Raw genomic sequence first — 18,380 nt, 5'->3', positions numbered from 1 at the left:
TTCAAGGCCTTTGTTTTAGAGAAGGAGGGTTTTAAAAGCATATAAAAAAGTACAATCAAGTAATTGTGTTCTCCACTCCCCCCAAACATAGCCCAATACACACCTGTGACCCCAAATGCCTTTTGAAGTTACAACAGATCATGTTTCAATTAATAAGTATATTTCAGGCCTCTAGATAAAAAATAATCCACAACAATTGAGTATATTTTATTTCATGAAAGTATTTTATACCCAAATAAGTGACATACAATAACCAATGTTTAAAATTATTGAGGTAAATGCCTAACACCATAGTTAGTATAAATAAGGGATAAAAAATTTTAAGTGCACTCAATGTTTAGATCCATGTGTTTGTGTCTGGTTACTGCCTGGGTACACAGTGACAAAGGTACCCAAGGTGTAACTTTCATGACCATTTCCACAGGTGGAAAACGACAAAAACATACTTGATATCATGGCTTAAAGTGCAGAAAATAGTCAGAAAATTAGCTGTAATAACAGTGCCATTAGCTCAGAGCCTACCAGCTTGAGAAAACTAAAAATAACCATGTCCCACTAGCTTCTAATTCTGTGTGTCTTGAACAACAAGAAAATCCCACATTTCTTAGTCACTTTGTAAAAGATCCACAAATCAAAGAAAAATTCAGATACAAAATACTTATCCAGAACAGCAAGGAATTTTACAAATTAAATTCAGAAAACTGATTTTCTGGACTTCCATTTAGAACCATATAACTTCTAAATACAAAATTTACAGAAAGAAGTACAATTTTTACACCTGACCACACCCTTCCAATCAGTTGCTCTGGTGTGAATACCAGGTCAGGTTTTCTTCATTTAGTGGGGGATTTTAGGGGCCTGTTTTCCCTGACAGAACTGATAAAGTTCTGTCTTGAATGGGAAAATACATTTTGTGATTTGAAATGCTGCTTCCTTATTGCCTTTACTAAAGCAATGCTTCCAGTGTTCCATGAACAAACACCTGTGAGTCTGTAGCTACAATCCTCACCATCAGATTTACATCAGGATTACAATATATTTGGAGCATGTCATGGCAGAGCTGAGAAAATCCAGTTTGGCCTCTGTATGCCAGGACTTTCACTTCACAGGTGAGAACACCACGTGGAAAGCTGTTTGCTGCTTGTGAACCACAACTGCTGCTGAAAAAAACAAAGAGACCAGCAGGTTGTTTTGCTTTTTTTTTTTATAGTTATGTTTTTAGAATACAAAGGCACCACAGGTGACCTTGTCAACACTTTGCACTGCAGTGCTGCTGACAGGAGAGATCAGCTCCCATCTGCTTCAGCAGCAACCACACTGCACCTGAACTCCACAGGCACTTGGTGCAGATTGCAAATATGTGGGAATAACCTGAGCTGGAGCTTGGGTGAGAGACCAGGTTCAGCCCAGGCTGTCAGGCACAGTTCCCTGGACTGTCACAGTCCCTCCTGTCCCAGGGTTCTGTTCCACAGGGATAGTTGTGACTAGTGATAGCTAAGTTTGTTTTTTTTTCCCTTTGGCTTGTCTCAATTTGTGTTCAAAAAACAGCTTTTACCCATGAAAGCCCAAAGCTACTCTACAGAAGAACTGTGCTCCAAAAAAATTCATCTCCTAGACACAGCCAGAATGACTGAAGCAGCCCAGGACAACTGCTGGAATCTCTCCTGGGCAAACCTCTGATCAAATGGAGGTTTTTGCTCAGAGGAAATGAACAACACAGTAGCCTTGCTGTCACAGAGGTGTCTGAAAGAAAGCAGCAGTATTAATTACAAATAACCTACTTTCATAAATAAATATACATCAAGTTGTCTTCCAGATCCTTTGGAAGCAAAAATGTATAATGAGTTATTAAATACAACACTTCAGCAAGGAGAACACTTTTCTAAACAAGGAAGACCAAGGCATAGCTAATTACTTGGGAATCCAACACAGAGAAAGCACCTTTTGCTGCTTGCTTCTGAGGATTTATTAAAAATATTTTTTCAGTATAAAAGTATAAAATAATTACTACTTTGGCTTGGAAAAGAAACAGCAGTGGTTCTGATTTTCAAGCAAAAAAATTATCCAGTGATAATTTCCATCTAGCTCCTTCTTTTTAAAAAAGGATTCTTCAAAGAGAAACAGGCAAATCTATCTCTCCAGATAATATGTGCCAGCTCATGAGAACTTTAAAAAACAGTTATTGCTTTGATTTTCTTCCATGGAAGAGAAGAGTCGAGTCTCATTCCTACTCATGTGGCCACACCACATCGCAGTAAGTCTAGTCCTGGGTGTTTAGCAAGTTACAAAACGTGTAAGTGCCACGGGAAAAAGGCACTGCAGAAATCAGCAAAGTAATAATTACTTGGCAGCAAAACATACTGGGGAAAGTGCTGGGAAAGCTTTCACTCCTACCATCTGTCAGGCTTTCCAGGGAGAGCAGCGCTAGCGCTGAAACCGAGCGCTAATTGCTGCATGTCCCAAGTAATTTGTATCATGCCATGCAATATGGATAGGACAAGCAGGATCTTCTAGTAAATGCCAACATCAGATAAACAGAGAAAAAAAATCCACAACTTCTCTATCCATTCCTAACAAATACCCAAATGTACAATGTTATTTTCCATGTATTTATACAGCCACCATTCAGCACTAACGAGAAAGATGCGAGACAGTGTTCACAGGAGGAGGGCTGCACATGCAGTGCAATCACACCCCACCATCCATTCCTTCAGATAGCAAAACTTGTATGAAAGGAACATTTTTTCCCTCTCTAAAGGGTTAGAACAATATTTATAATTATTCTTTAAACAGTAATCAGCAGTTCAACCAGTTCATCCACAGGGAGTCACCATAAGGCAGAAGCAGAAGAGTGGGTTAATTTTCTTAAGCACAGGTTTACACAAAATTGGTGACAGCTGAGGTGACAGCATCACCTCTGTGATCCAGTTGATCCTGGAGCCGTGCAAATTCAGCAAGTTCATTGAGTTCCTGAAATTGCCTGTCTGTTTTGTGGCTCACCAGGGACCGGTAGAAGTGGACTGCAAACACAATGAAAATCAATCCAAAGGGCACCATGATGGACGTGGATGCAATGGCTGCTGCCTGCCCTGATGTGATGGTAGAACTGTTGCTCTGTGGGGTGTTGTCAGTTTTCTTCTTTAAAGGAAGGAACTTGACCCAGCACAGTAACACCACTTCTGCAAGAAAGAGCAAAGTCCCAATGACAGTGGAGAAGGCCCAGGCGAGCTCAATGTGCCGGTGCATGCGCTCGTGAGGAGATTCCTTGACAGAGTTGAGGTTATGCACATTGCTAACAGCCTCTATGTTTGGAAGGATGCAGGTACTTATCATGAGTGCAAAAAGGTGAACTGCAACGAGCACAGTAGTGCAGGCACTGAAGGCTATCAAGAGCCCCTGAGGATAGTCGTGGTCTGGGTCAAGCTGAACTTCCACCATAGCCACCTGAAAAGGAAGGGGGAGAGAGATGCAGTTACCTACAGCTTGTATGATTTGACCATAGGTTATTCAAGGTTTGCACCATGATTCTGGAAGATCATCTGATAAAAACAAAGTAAGTCTGTATTTACATTTCCTTCATGTCAATCTGCATCCTCTTCATTAGGTCCAAATTTAGGTCTGAGCTATCACTGTTGTCATACTTACTGTTCTGTTGTAGAGCAAACCCACCACCACCTTGCCACCTTCAGCTCATGCCAGCAAAGCACCCTTGGACTCCCTAAGTGAAATATTTCTTCTTTTGTGTTATATTGGAGACACAGCTTTTGATCTTTACTTATGAAGTATTTGAAGTGTCTGTGAAAGCAGGGGACTGCCTGAAACAACCTCGGTGGTCCTTTCTCCTTGGACGTTTGGGTTGAAGTTCTAAAGTGCAGAAATCTTTCATGAGAAAGATCCCCTTTCCATGGGGCTCTCAGCTATATTCTTTCACTCAAGTATTTAAATGGACTCTGGAACACAGATTCAAAATGTGAGCCTCCAAATGCCCATGGCAGCCAAGCAAGCCTGTTGGAGGCTGGAGGAAAGGCATCCCCAGAAAAGATAACACAATGCTCCCAGGCATCACTGCTCCCCCAAAGAGGAGGCCACTCATGAAGATGTTCCAGCCCTCCACTACCACATGCAGCCATGACCTTCTTGTAACCTCAGATCTCATGCATGCCTGTGCCTAAGGAGTACAAAAATCAGATTAAATAACAGCCCTAGGAAGCTCATAAAACCAGCTGGAATAATTCTGACAAATAAAATTAATTAGAATGCCTTTTAGCTGGTTTTAAAACTGCCAGGTGGTTTTGTGCATATGTGCAATTGATGAGTGACATTAATCCCAACAGCTCTCCTGAAATGATCTTTCCTGATAAATTTGCCTTTCAGACAAAGGATGGTTCCAAAGAGGGAATAATGCACAAAGATCTCTAGGTTCAGTGCTCTTTCTCAAAAAAACTCATTAAACAGACAAAACACAGGTAAAATACAGAGGAAAAAACCTGACAGTAATCTGAAATATAAGCACATCAAGCTGATAGGCAGAAAGATCCATGGGTAATCCAGGTGCAGGGAGGCATGGAAACCAGGGCTCAAAGACAGCTGCAAAAGGAACATTCAACCCTCACTACTGTGCAAGAGCTGAGCCAAGCTAACCCAGTCCTGGATCCCACCTTAGCCATGTTCCAGGACAGAAGAACTCTGAATCACCAATGCTCCCAATACATTAAGGCAACCCAGGGTTTTGCTCAGACATGTTCCAACAGGCATTCGAGGCCATTTGCCAATTGTTAATTCCTTTATTGAAAGCTTTTATTGCCATAAGCCTAACAACCCAGCCAACTAGCAAGCAGTTTCCAAGTGTTCTGAAATTATATTAATGCATATACAGTCCTTGCTCGAGGATTTAAAAATACCATTTTTCAGCTGTGGGAAACTTCATGACTGAGAGGATAAACATTTGCTTGTCAGGTCTCTGTTCTGCAGGATTGCTTGTTAAGTCTCACTGTACTCGTGGGATGTTGGGCTTCCTGTGTTTTTCACAGAACAATTGCAATCCTTCACCACTGAGGATTCATTTTCATACTTAAAGATTTTTCTTGTAAGTCTTCTGCTGTGCCTAGACTCAAAGCCATCCAGCATGACAAGACACTTTAATCCTTTATCCTAGTTCTTAGTATGATAACATAAACATGGCACTAAAGAGCTTCATGAGATGAAGACTTTATTTTATTTTAAGAACTGATTGTATTTAGTTTGCCAAACATTGAAGACATTTGATATTTCCATTTATCAACGCCTCCATACTAATGAAATCGAGCATCTGATTTTGAGCTCCTTGTGTTCATGTCTGGCAGAGTAATCCCAGCCTGACCCATAAGCAAAAAATCAGTTCATGTTTTCTGTCTCCTCAAACTCTCAGCAAAGCTAACTTGGGAACTCTTTCAATGTAAACTAGCAGAAAATCTGCCAACTCTTCAACTCCGAGTTTCCTTCCTGAGCCAAGCTTGAGCCAGGCACCTAAAACAAAAAGTTTCATTTTTCACCAAGAGGGCCTGTGCCTGTTTTCTAACAGAGACACACAGTGTCAGAAGTTCTTCCCTCCTTTGCTCATGCTACAATTTCAAAATAAACAGATCACAACTGCTCTTGTAAAGCAATACCTGCAGGAACAGGGCCCTGATGAGGTCACCTGATATGATCCAAATTCACACAAAGCCTGAATTCACAGGTACACGCCAACGTTGCAGGCAGGGCATGTTCCTGCTCTGCTTGTTCAGAGGAGCTGCTCAGGCCAGGAATGTCGTCAGTGGCTGCACACTTTCCAACACAACACTTTCAGCACTTTATCCTTCACCGCTTTCAAAGCTTCTCTGGACACTTGCTGCAGATTTGACCGTGCAGCTGCTGAGCTGCCAGTGCCCTGCCTTGCTGCGTAATCCCAGTGTAACGTGGGCTGAAGACACCTCAGGAGGTCATCTGGGCTAATCCCTGCTTCAAAGAGGAGCTAACTTTAACTTCAGATCATCCTGCAGATATGACTGACAGATTTACTACGGCTCTTGACAAAGCTGTACATGTGAAGTACAGCTTCTTGACAAAACCAAAGGAGTCATGACACCAGGACACAAGAGTGAATCTCTCATAAGCCTAAAAATGGTGGGCATTCAGATGTTTTGAGAAGATAACTGAATTTTGGCACATAACTCTGTTAAGCCTTTAACAATCCTGGATTTCAGAGTCACAGCAGCCTGATTACAACCATATTGCAGGAAAATTAACAATTTGCCCTCTAGAAAAACCTGAATTTCAACTTCTTTTTAAGTTCAGTATACTGACCAAGTTCATTTCACTTACTTATTCATAAGGCTCCCATGTCTTATTAGACCAGAGGGGCTTAAATAAAGCTCCTGCTCTTAAATTACAATCACAGGCTTACATCTTTTTCAGATCAGTAGACAGTGCTGTAGAGAAAAGGAAACAAAATGCCTTATCTCATGTAAATCTGTATTATCTATGAGCTATTATTTATCATTTACTTCCTTCCCTTCCCCACAAAGATGCCTCTGAGCTTGGGCTGGTGGGAATATAACCCTGAACTGGGACTGCATCTTGTACAGTCTAGCATGTCAGGAATGGCTAAAAAGAAAGCTGTGCTGATCAAACATCACAACTGCATTTCTGAGGCCCATCCATCATTGCCTGTCTATGGGTGGGACCCCAGAGGAAACTCAATAATGAGCTGAGTGTCAGAGCATCACTGGGAATCAGCTCCTCTGGCTGGCTCCCTGCTCTCCTGACAGTACAATTCACTCCAGAGACAGAGGCACAGCGCCAGGCTCTCACAGACTGTCTGCACCATTCATAAAGAGTTATAAACAACTCATACAGAGGCTCTGTATGAGCCAGAAGAACTCACCGGAAATTAAAAGCAGATAAGTCAAAATAATGATCTTATTTACTGGTTTCATACAGAAGGGAAACTAAGCATCATTCATCCATTAGTCCAGGATTTCGACTCTGCAGATTATTGTTTGCTGCAGAATGGCAAAACACATTAATATTTGCTAATGCTGACACTGGAGTACAAATACAGGATCTCACTTTATTTTGCTAGCAAACATGAAAAGGCAATACCCGTGTGATTGGAGCAAATGCATCTTGAGGAGGTAATTCTTCTACACAGTGTAACTTACAGCAAATCCATTCAGTAAATACAAGTCCAGATTATCCAGAGGCTCAGTATCCTCTTTACATCCTCCAAACTCCAGCAGCCACCCACAGCTGCTCCAAGGCAGAACAGCAGGAGCCCAAACACTCCACACTGCCTGCCCTGCTCAACTATAACCGAGACAGGGATGGTAAAGGAGGCACAAAACTTTCCTTTTGTGACTGGAACAGAAGAAACTTTTTGCATGGGCAAGATTCTCCAGCACAGCTGTAACCTGTAAGTGCAGCAGTGTTACAGAAGGTTAAGTGGAAGCAGAAGCCACAAAACTGGGCCTGTAACTCTTCCCTGCAGGTTACAAAATGCCACTGTTTCTTGCTATTCTACCAACAACCCAGCTAAATACCACTTAAAACTTCTACAGAGACTGTTTGAGAATTTAGAACAGCCATGTGACCTTTACTAGACAATGACACCTGTGCAGCTGACACCAGTGGCCCCAGGTCACACCTAACCTTCCCTCAGCACCAACTGTTTTTATGGAAATCAATTTCATAAATATTTATTTCTGCAGTCAGTCTTCTGCAGAACATGCCTGAAGCTGTCTTCAGGAGACCACACTGGCCATATTTCAAAGGCAAGAGTTGACAGTTCTTTGATGATATTCAATATTTGAAGCATATATATCCCATCCAGACAAAGCCCAGCCAGCTTGGACCATAGAGGTATTTAAAAGAAAGCAGCTTGCTGGTAAATATCAACCTCTGAATCCTACATATAAGGAAGCCAACCACAGTGTATAATTCAGACCCATAGTTCTGACTCAGTTAATTGGTGGCAGGAGGAGATGTGGAGTTCTCTGGTTTTATAACTAGTGGCATTTAACAACTTTCCTATGGTTTCTGATTCCCATATTGTACAATTGTCATGCTACTGTGTTATGCATCCTTGGTGACAAAATGATGCCAACGAGTCAGAATAACTGCTCAGACAAAAATAACCTGCCAGCAGGCTCTTCACTGTAAAAAATAAAAACAGGTAAGGCCAAGCATGAGAAGCAAGATCATGCAACAATATCTGGGTTATAATACAGAAGTAAGAAATATCTGATGCCCCCACCAGTGTATGGAATGAATCCTCCATTCTTTAATGCACTACACATCCCCTACAATCTACAATTTCTTTCTCTACCTCTAACAGTTTGGGGGATTGATACTACTAGCTGGCTCCATAAACTGGAAAAGTGTACTAAATGAGGTTATAAACTTTATGGATTTTCCCTCAGACATATGGCACTGGATGACAGCATCCATGGAAACCTGAGTGAAGGAAATGCTCAGGTTCACTGGGGGAGCTCAGCTCTCACATCAGTTGCCATCACCAGCCCCTGCAACTGTTTCTGAAGCTCACACACGGTAGCAAATCCCGATGTGAAGCTCTGAAGCAAAACTTATTGTAAAACAGGTTTTTAATCTTCTCTCAGGAAACATAACACTTCAGGGTTTGAAACCTGCTGAGTGTTTCACAGCGCACCTCAGTGACCCCAGCAATGCCTCTGGCATGCCCCATTCCAGCAGGGCACATCACCAATCCTGAGGGAATCAGCTTTGCAAAATGGCTGCAGCTAGACATAAAAATAGTCCATGGAAAGGGAGCAGTTCAACGGGGATAAACTCAGCTTCTACTCGAGGATGCAAGCACTCTTTAATCAAAGAGCAAGGATCAATGGGGCTGGCATGGAAACCAGCACGTTCCTCCTCTGACAATTCCCCAATTCACTGGGTGGTCCTGGATGTGTCACTTAAACTCTTTCTTCCTTGCCTGATAAGGAAAGGAGAGGAACAATGACCCTGCATTTCTGGTGCCAGCTCCAATCCAAGCCTAGAATGTATTTCAGCAGTTCGAATATCAGGTGCCAAAGAACTGCAGTCAGTAAACAATGCACAGGGTGACAGAACAGCCCAGCTTTTCGAGGCAGAGGAACAACTCTAAAAGATCAGCAAAGTTTTTAAAAGACATCTAAAAATACTGGAAAGTTAACTCAGCTCTTCTGAACCAAGATTAGGAAGTCTTAGCTAGAGGACTGGGACTAGGTCTGTCAGCGCAAAGCAAAGACACTCCGGGTGGATTTCCATGCTGAACTTGTTAAAGGAAGAAAAATAAGTGGATTTCTCTCTAAATATGAACGTTTACATGTAACATTCCTGGCAATTAGGGATTTTCTTTTACATGTAACATTCCTGGCAATTAGGGATTTTCTTACTTGGAACGAATTTCCAGAAGCAACATATTCAAAAGCAGCAGTTTTCAACAGCAGGAGACTGAACCCCTAGAATTCTAGAGAACTGAATTAAGGAACAAATAGAAGCCTCACCTCATACATCCACGGATTTTGAGCCCACATACCATACAGTTACCAAGATGTTAAGTATGACCTTAAAACAACAGCATTTACATTGTGATGCAACCTCCCTTAGAGGAAAATTGATAAACCCCAACAAACAGATTTTTCCCCACGTTCTCTCCCGATGTGAAGAGCTGACTCAAGCAGCCACAAACCGCTCCGAGAGGCAGAACGGGAGCTCAGCAAGGAGAAGGCACGATGAGAGCGGCGTGTGAGCTGAGCCGGGTGCGCTCCCCAAGGAGAAGCGCGACCAGAGCCGCCCGTCAGTCACGGGCAGCGCTCCGCCGCCTCCCCAGGGCTGCGCGCTGTTTTTAGCCAGTGAAGGAGGACACTGACATTTATTTGACCGTCAGCAGGCTGCTGTGTTTTCCAACAGCATCATTGGAACAATGGCTCTGGAAAGGAGCAGATTTAACCGCTGAAAATATTCGGTTTGTTAAAAGCGAGGCAAAAAAAAAATCAAAATAAAGTAAGACAGAGGAGTGAAATTGCGAATTTATAAGCCGTGAAGCATTTTTAACAGCTGCATAAAGGGGCTGAGGGCAGTTTGCAGCTCTGCATGTCAGATGTCTGGGCAGATGAGGAAGTCTGTGAGTTACTGTATTTCAAATTATTCGGAACTTTCGCATGTGACATAATTCGGGTAACTAGACTGCGCTTCACATCAAACTCGAAAGAAAACACATACGAATAAAAGCGTTTCTAAACAACGCACAAAATTCCAAACCAAGTAACAATCAAGTTTTTCTTAAATAAAAACTAGAAACCTCGCAACTGCAAAGGACTGATGATGGATGAGCCTGAGCGGCACCACAAACTTTAATCGGCTGTTATTTCTTGGTTTATTTAAAAGCAGCTGCAGCGCAACAGCTGCCCCTGCCCTCGCTGGGAGAGGAGCGGGATGGAAACGCCGCAAGCGGAGCAGCGTGCGGGGCTCCGTGCGCGGCCCTCGGCTCCCGGCACCGGAACACGGAGCGGTGACCGCGCACCCAGCGAGCTGCCCACGGCACACGCGGCTTCTGCGGTCCCGAGCATCCTCCGCGGGCAAAACACGTAACAATCAACTAAATCTTGCATTATCTGGCGGAGATAAAAGCCAAGAGGCGTCTCTGAGCTCGTGCCAGGACGCGCTCCAAAACAAACGCGCTACCGAAGCCGCCGAGCTGCCGGGAGCGCTGCGCGGGGCGGGCCGGGCGCTCCGGGGCGGCGGCGGCAGCAGCGCCCGCCCCGCTCCCCGCCGGGCCCGGGCCCCCCGTGCTCACCGCAGCACGCGCCGGCGGCAGAAGCAGAGGCGGCGGCAGCGCTCCCGGCCCGTGCCACCCCCCGCCCGCCGCGCCAGGCCGGGCGCTCACCATGGCGAAGCCGGAGAGCAGCGCGGAGGTGCGGCTGGAGGCTTTCAGCTTGGCTCGGCTCAGGTAGAGCTTCCGCCAGGACAGCGCCTGCATCGAGTGCTCGTTCAGGCTCATGGGCTCGGGGCGGAGGAGCGGAGCAGAGCGAGGCGAGGCGGAGCGGGGCCGGCGGGCGGTGGCGGCGCTTTCCGGCGGAGCGGGCCCGGCCGCGCTAACACCCCATGGCGGCAGCGCGGCTCTGCCGCCCCGGGGCCGCGCCCGCCGCGCGCCCCGCGAGCCTGCGCGCCCCGCCCCGCTGCCTCCCATTGGTCCTCGCCGCCAGGCCCCGCCCTCGGCCACGCCCCGCCGCTTCCCGGCAGCCCCGAGCCTCAGCCCGGGCGGGCGCTGTGCCCCGTGCGCCACCCGCCGCCAGGGGGCGCCACGCAGGGAGAGCCGCGGGCCCTGAGGGCGCTGAGGGCCCGGCGGGGCTGTGGGGCCGAACCCCGCCCGAGCCCCTCCCCGAGCCCCCGCCGCGTTCCCCGGGTGAGCAGCTCGGCCCGAGTGCCGCTGACAGGAATCTGCAGTTTCGGGTGGGTTTGTGCCCCTCAGCCCAAACCCTGCGCTCCCCAGGGCGGACCCGATCCCTCAGAACGTCCCTCAGAACAAAGCACAAAGCTCTGCCTCAGCCTCTTCCTTCTGTAGTGCCCCGTCCTAAAATGCTTCAACATCCAACCTACACCTGTCCAGGCCGGACACAACATGTGGATCCAGACCGGTTAGAACAACCACCCTCTCTTCTAATTAAAACTGCCCCAGCTAACCCTTTGTCACGTGTCACGTAGTTCAGGTTTTTCACAACATTTCGTAGGCCCAGAGCTCTTGATAAGCCTGCCTTTATCAACAAGCACTTGATAAGGTTGATTAAGCAGAACATTTCAACATCTACACATGCCAGTGTTGAAAGATTTTTTATTACCAGGTTCACATACACCCTGTAAACCATAATTCATTTTTTCTGTGTTTTACAGAGGGAAAATTGAGGCATAGAGCAGAACTCCCTGGTGAATGTTTGGCAGAGTTCTGGAGGTGATTTCTGAAAAGGTGAGGTAATACATTGCTTGTGCCACATCACATTTGTGCACCAGGAGACTTAAGGGATATGTAAGAAACAAACCTGTTGCTATCAATTTGTATTCAAGAAAAGTAGGACTTTAACAATATAAATAATACTCGACAAGGATACTTTTACTATTAAGAGACACATGGATGGTCACCTAGGAGATGAATCCACGCTGGTTCCATTAGCAATCAAAAGCATCGCTAGTTTGTATTGTTTTGACATTTTCCACCTTATTTACAAGTAGGAAAATCACGGCAGATTGTCTTTAACATTTTTGCTTTGTTCTTCACACCTTTCTGATTTGCAAGATCCTTCACTTCCTTAAGCACAACAAAGGGAACGACAGTCGATACCAACAAGGTCACTTGATGCTTTTCATGTACAAGGCATTCTTTTTAAAAAGATGTAGTGAAAACATTCAAGAAAAATAATCGTAAGGATTTGAAGTCTTCAGAGGCATTGCCTGTACCACGTAGATTTGATCTCATTCCTTCTCAGGAAATAAACACAGCTCTCTTGTTATAAACAACTTCGGGTGAGATTTTTATCTACAGGGGCATTAAAACACCTCAGTAGAAGAATGAGTTTGACTTTGTCCTTCCATAAAAGCCTCTGCTTTTACCACAGACTCCACAGAATTTTGGCCACAATCTTTCTCTTTTTTCTCTCTACTGCTGTGTAGGATCCATTTGAGTGGAAGTCCAGCATAAGTTAAAATTTGGCAGTGTTAGGTTTGTGGTTATACTTGATCATCCTAAAATTTTTCCCAACTTAAGTGAGTCTGTGATTATAAAACACTACTCTTTCTTTGGTGTGCTTTAATTATTAACCCCCTCCTCAAAACAAACCAAAACAGACCACCCCACAATCAACATTCTCAATGTCTCCCACTGGTGCCTGAGGCTAAGAGCAAACCAATTGGGATTTATCATTTTTTTATCACTTTTTTCTTGGGAGATATGATAACCCTCAAAAACAGTAACTAGAACTTCCTCCACATCTCAGAAAAACATTTAAGTCTCTATCCTCTGGAATTATATACTTAAAAATATTTTGCATTGCTGCTCATAAGCTATGACCAATGTGTATGTACATGTACATAACCAGTGTGGAGTGTTCACTATTTCTTCTTGTTTCTGTGCAAAATTATGGTTGAACTGTCACATCATGAGGGAGTCCTACTGCACTAGGTCTTGACCTGTTCCCTAAAATCAATTTCTCTAAAAAAAGAACCACCTGCAAGAGACATATCTGACAAGGATTCAAGTGTCTCTCTAAATAATTGTATTAAAACAGACTCTTTGAACTCCCTGTTCCTCTATTTTCCTGTCCATCACTCTTATTCCTGTTTATTGGAAAGGGCTTTGAAAGATACAACAACATTAAACACTGAGGTTCTGCTGAGTCTGTATTTCATTCAGAGAAACAGTATGAAAAGGACCTGGAGAATCAGCAAAGGCATTTCATCTCATGCCCTTTTCCAAACCAGACCCATGTGTCATTTTGAGATTCCAAGCCTCAGTGTTGTAGCTTTGAAATAAACATTCCTTTCCTGTAAGATAGAAAAGAAAAATCAATTCATTAAACAGAAAAAATGCATGAGGACCACAGCAGTGCACCTTTTCCCTCTGTCCATTTTACAGCTCCATCTGAGGGACAAACTAAACAGGATAAATTATTTCCAACTCTATCACTCATTATGACACACCTCTAGACTGCCACTCTGGAGTGAGCTGAAACTAAAGGAGTCAGCCATGCTTAATTAACTCTTAGAAATGCTTCAGGGAGTTCTTCTGAAGTCACGCCGGGGCTCAGGGCCGGGGTTTGCTGCCACCTGTGACCCGTGCAATTGCAGAAGGCCACCAAAAGGGTGTGTCCTGCCCTCTCCCTTCATCTCAGCCCTCTGCAGCCTGTGCATCGCGCCCATCAAATGGCTGCAGAACTTCACTGGATTGACCGAATGAAATATTATTTTGTTTTTCCTAATGGCTGAGTTTGCTGCCGGATGGGGTCACTGCACTGACTGTCCCCGTGGCTGCAGCACCCCCAGACCCAGAGCAGGAAAAGAGAGGGATGTACATGCAGGAGAAAGGGAACGGGCCCTTTCAGCAGCAGGCTGTTATTACCCCTAATTAGAGGCAATGTCAACCCGTTCTCTGGATCATTTATGCATGAACACAATCGGAGCAGGTGGCAGAAGTCCAAGTTTCTTTCCAGAAAGCCCTGAGAAATCTGTACACTGTCACAAGGATACTCACAGTTCTTTTTTTCTGCTAAAAATGTACTTCTGTATTTTCTGTAGGAGGCTGAACGGGCTGGCTGAGCACCCTGTGATTAATGTGATCCGGTGCTGAGCACACCGAGGTGCTGCCCTGGCAGAGCAGCTTTGCTAGAACGGATCTCCAGCTCCTCATGCAAATCAGCACTTCCATTTGTTCCTGTTACTGCACCCAACCAAATCAAGCCACCACAAAGTGGAAGTCATGGTAGCTCTCATTAAAAACAACACATTGGAACTTGCAAAGGCAAATACAGCTTTGCCAGGGAGGTTAAGGGAAACATCTTTGCAAATCCCATCTACAGCACAGCTTAACATTTAGTTGATGGAATTTCTGCAGGGGAAAGATTTTGATCTACCATGTCTAGCAAAATTGTATTTCAGCTTCCTTCATAAAGCAGAGAAATGCTTAAATATCTCAGCTTCCATCCTAACCCAAGGTAAAGAAAGTATAGAATGGTAGATCTTACAGGATAAACAATATTTGAAAAAATGCTTTAAGATTAGTCCAGTCCATCTGTGCAATGGGAACTACCTGCTTTAAAGCTCAGTGGGGTGAAATGATCCCATGTCTTCACAGAGCCTTCCCCAGCAGAGAACTTCAGCTCTGGTTTCAGCATGAGCCCTGCAGTACAACATTAATTAAATGACAGCTCCCAGTTCCGAGCTAACGAGGTCAGGATCCAGCGCCTTGGCATGATTAGATCTTAAATAATTTAAGCTACATTAACATCCAGCAAAAAAAAAGTTTTAGTGTTTTTTTCAAAGTTCAGCCCAGCCACTTTCTCAGTGACCACCACTCCCTTTGCACAGTTGATGCTGTGGTTTTGACACTACATCACAGTGTCAGAAAAGCAGAGCATTTTTAAGTGTTTTTCACATATTTCTGACTGTGAAGAAGGCCAGGCTTGTGTCAGCCCTGGGATGTCCCATCCAGGCACTGCCTGAAGGGGCCCAGCTCTGGGCACTGTTGGGAAGCAGTGCCATGATCTGCTCAGAGGGAAAATCAGCCCCAACCCTCAGCAGCCAGCACTAAGCATGGGAATTTAATATTGCTTCTAAATGTTTTTATCCTGTCTAATGCAGCTGTGATATGGATATTCTCATCGTCCACAACCTACACATTTCCCCTCCCTTTTTTTCCCCCAGATCTTTTAAGTTTGGGATAGGTTTTTTGTTATTGACATAGATTATTTCCATGGTATAATGAACTGTAGCTGAGTAGGTATAATTTCTGTCTTAAAACAAGCTTTAAAAAATGTCTTCTATTTTTGGAGATCTATAGATAGAAACTGTGTTGTTTCTGAAACATTTACTTCCACACTTCCATAATGTGCTCTGATGTTTCCAGGTGTATGTGATGGATACAGCCTTGGTGGGTTTGCTTGATACACCAAGAGTCTCAGATTGTCCATGTCCAAAAAAAAATATTTAGAAAAATGAGTTGATTTTCTTTTATGTCTCTGTTCTGTCTCTTTTGGTAGACTTTTGCAGCATGGATGGATGATGTGTTTTTTGTCTGATGATTCTCTAGTAACATCCATTTATCTTGTATTCTGACCTCAATCCTACAGATGTACACATGTATTTAATTTTAAGATTGAGTAATCTTGGCTGAAAGGTCGAGATATGTATATATCTCCTCAGGATTATGGATTAATAATGCACTTGCTCCAACAGACATCTGGAATCCACACTTCAATATATAGCCTATAAAACACTTCCATACCGTAATAAAGTTCAATCATCTGCAAACACGGAGATGTTAGATAAAGATTACATGATTTTTCAAGATTCTGCAAACAGTTCTTGGCAGAATCAGAAGGAGAAGCTCGCTGCCTTAAATCCTGTTAGAATTCCATCCTCTCCTGCCTTTATCCACAGATCATTAAAATAGGGATTGTTCCAAAGAGATCAACGACAAGGCCTGCAAAGTTGAATTTTAATGTGTTTTAAATTTTGCATTAACACTTAATATATTTCATATAATACCTAGGATGCTTAACTGATTGCAAAAAGCAAAGCAGAGGAGCACTGCCGAAGCCATCAGCCCCGACCCTGGTCTGGGTATCCTTTGATGTTCCCTTTCTTGGGGGATGTGGAGGGGAAGTAAAGGATGTCACTTCAGAGAGGAGCCACGCTGTGGAACCTGGGGGCTGTTCAAAACCTGCACTCTGACCCTGCTATTGCAATCAGATGGTCCCAATGCTTGCTCAGCATCAATTCAGAGTGGATGTTAGGGGGTGTTGTAGAAATGAGACCCGCCGATAGTTTTAGGAACTGCAGGATCTCCATCCTGCAGATTTTTTGTATCAGAAGCTCATTTTTAGCATCTTTTTCTTCTTTTTCATGCGATTTCTAACTACCTGTTGTACATGCATATTGCAAGAGCAGTTTCGGTTTATTTATCACCCGTTCAGCACTATTTACAATACATTCTGGGTTTTATGGCCGGCTCTCGCAGGGCACGTGGGTGCAGCGCCGGGAGCGGTGCCGGCCCCGGCCGGGTGCGCGTTCCGCGCCGAGCGGCACCGCACGTGTGCGGAGGCACGGGGCGAAGCCACCGCCGCAATTAACCCAAGTCCGTGGATTATAACATTATTTTAAAGTGTTTGCTGCATTAATTCACCACTCTTCGTCCCGGCTTTACGCCGTTGGAGTCGGGCATACTCGCGGAGCTCAAATTATCCCCGGTTAAGCAGAACCACTCAACTCTTCGGGCACATCCCGGGGGCTCCGGTACCAACCCAGGGACCGTCCGCGCCTTTGTGGGGCCCCGTCCCCGTCCCCCCGCCGCCGCTCAGCGCCTGCGTGCCGCGCACTCGTGACCGAGCACCGCACGGCGGGGCCGGCGGCCAGCACAGCGCCGGTACCGCCCCGGTACCCGGCCAGCACAGCGCCGGTACCGCTCCGGTATCCCACCCAGCCTCCCATCCCGGCCGGCCCAGCGCCGGTGCTGCCCCGGTACCCCTGCGAGCCCCCCCCATCCCGAGCAGCAGAGCGCCGGTACCGCCCCGGTATCCCACCCAGCCCCCATCCCGGCCAGCCCAGCGCCGGTACCGCCTCGGTACCCCGGGGTTCCCTCCATCCCGGCCAGCCCAGCCCCGCTGCTGTGCCGTGCCCCCGGACATCAACCCCGCCCGCCCCGGACAGCCCGGCCGGTACCGCGCCGTGTCCCCGGTCCGCCCCCCCGCCATCCCCCCGGCCCCGCCGCTGTTTACGTTCCGGGCACTGCGACGCCTGCGCCCCGCTCCGCACGCAGCGCCTGAACATGGTTCCTTAGGACTTTGCAAAAGGCATCGCCGCCGCCCCCCTCCCCTGCCCTCCCCCTTTCTCCCCCCCCCCCCCCCAAAAAAAAAAGTCCTGGTGCAAAATTGCAAAACTTTAGCGAGCCCTGGATGGCTTTTGTTTTGCCTCCTCCCCATTTGGGCCAAATATGCAGGACAGGAACTGTTGACAAATAAGTGATGAAACTCTCAAAAAAAATGGAGGCAAAGAAAGACTCTGGAAGAAGATTGGTGTGTAGCTGGCTTCGGTCTCTTTCCTATTCGTGCCTTTTAATTGATTTTGCTTAATTGTTTGCAAAGGGAGAAATGCATGCGGGACGTAGGCAGCGGAGCGACTTAGTTTGCAAGAGCGCGGCTGAGGCAGCGGGGAAGGGGCGGAATGGAGCCGAGGGACGGGCAGGGTGGGACGATCATGGATCATTATTTTTTCCGGTGCGTGCGGGTTTGCGCTGATCCACCGCGCGTGTCCGCGGGGCTGCGGGGCGGGTTCGCAGGGCGAGAGGGGCAGAGCCGCCGCCGGCGGCACCCGGTGCACCGGGCTCCCCCCGCTCCTCCGGGGACCTACCTTGTGCCGCTCCCCGCCGCCTCCAGCCCCGTCTCCGCGCCCGCCGCAGCTTCCCCGGGGCAGCGTCACCGGCCTCGGCCGGGCCGGGCCTACATCCCCCGCCCTGGGCTCGGTGCCGCGGACCCCCGCGCTTTCGGCGTTGTGGAGCGTGCGGGGCGGCGGGGGGAGCGCGGGGGCTGCGCATCCATCGCGGCGTTACATAAAGCGATCTGGTTTTTAAATCGCCGCTTCCGGTGTGACTATGG

At 46.2% G+C, this 18,380-nt stretch overlaps 2 protein-coding genes across 7 annotated transcripts in view; one reads left to right on the top strand and one right to left on the bottom strand.

Annotated features, from left to right (window-relative positions):
- Nucleotides 1-1,186: 1,186 nt before the first annotated feature.
- On the bottom strand, nt 1,187-18,271 carry LOC102070380 (calcium release-activated calcium channel protein 1). 2 transcript variants are annotated; one of them, XM_074554709.1, is made up of 2 exons: nt 18,136-18,271; nt 1,187-3,444 (listed from the first exon to the last, which is right to left on the bottom strand). In XM_074554709.1, exon 2 carries the CDS (start codon nt 3,436-3,438, stop codon nt 2,878-2,880), a length of 561 nt encoding a protein of 186 aa, XP_074410810.1. In that variant the 5' UTR covers nt 3,439-3,444; nt 18,136-18,271; the 3' UTR covers nt 1,187-2,877. The 2 variants fall into 2 exon arrangements, with proteins under 2 accessions (XP_074410810.1, XP_074410809.1); XM_074554708.1 differs by lacking the exon at nt 18,136-18,271 and adding an exon at nt 10,910-11,196.
- KDM2B (lysine demethylase 2B) overlaps nt 11,911-18,380 on the top strand; it is a 110,600-nt gene continuing 104,130 nt past the window's right edge. For 2 of the 5 annotated variants that reach the window (XM_074554692.1, XM_074554691.1), the window contains exon 1: nt 17,647-17,801. In XM_074554692.1, the coding sequence (XP_074410793.1) occupies nt 17,751-17,801 (51 nt within the window). In that variant the 5' untranslated portion in view covers nt 17,647-17,750. Of the gene's footprint in view, nt 11,987-17,646; nt 17,802-17,861; nt 18,003-18,380 lie in introns of those variants that run through there. The other 3 variants (XM_074554690.1, XM_074554689.1, XM_074554693.1) reach the window with 2 other exon arrangements.

Source organism: Zonotrichia albicollis, chromosome 18 (genome assembly GCF_047830755.1).
Source record: "Zonotrichia albicollis isolate bZonAlb1 chromosome 18, bZonAlb1.hap1, whole genome shotgun sequence".
NCBI lineage: Eukaryota > Metazoa > Chordata > Aves > Passeriformes > Passerellidae > Zonotrichia > Zonotrichia albicollis.
The sequence above is the reverse complement of the archived record's forward strand: the minus strand, read 5'-3'. Positions and strand labels throughout refer to the sequence as shown.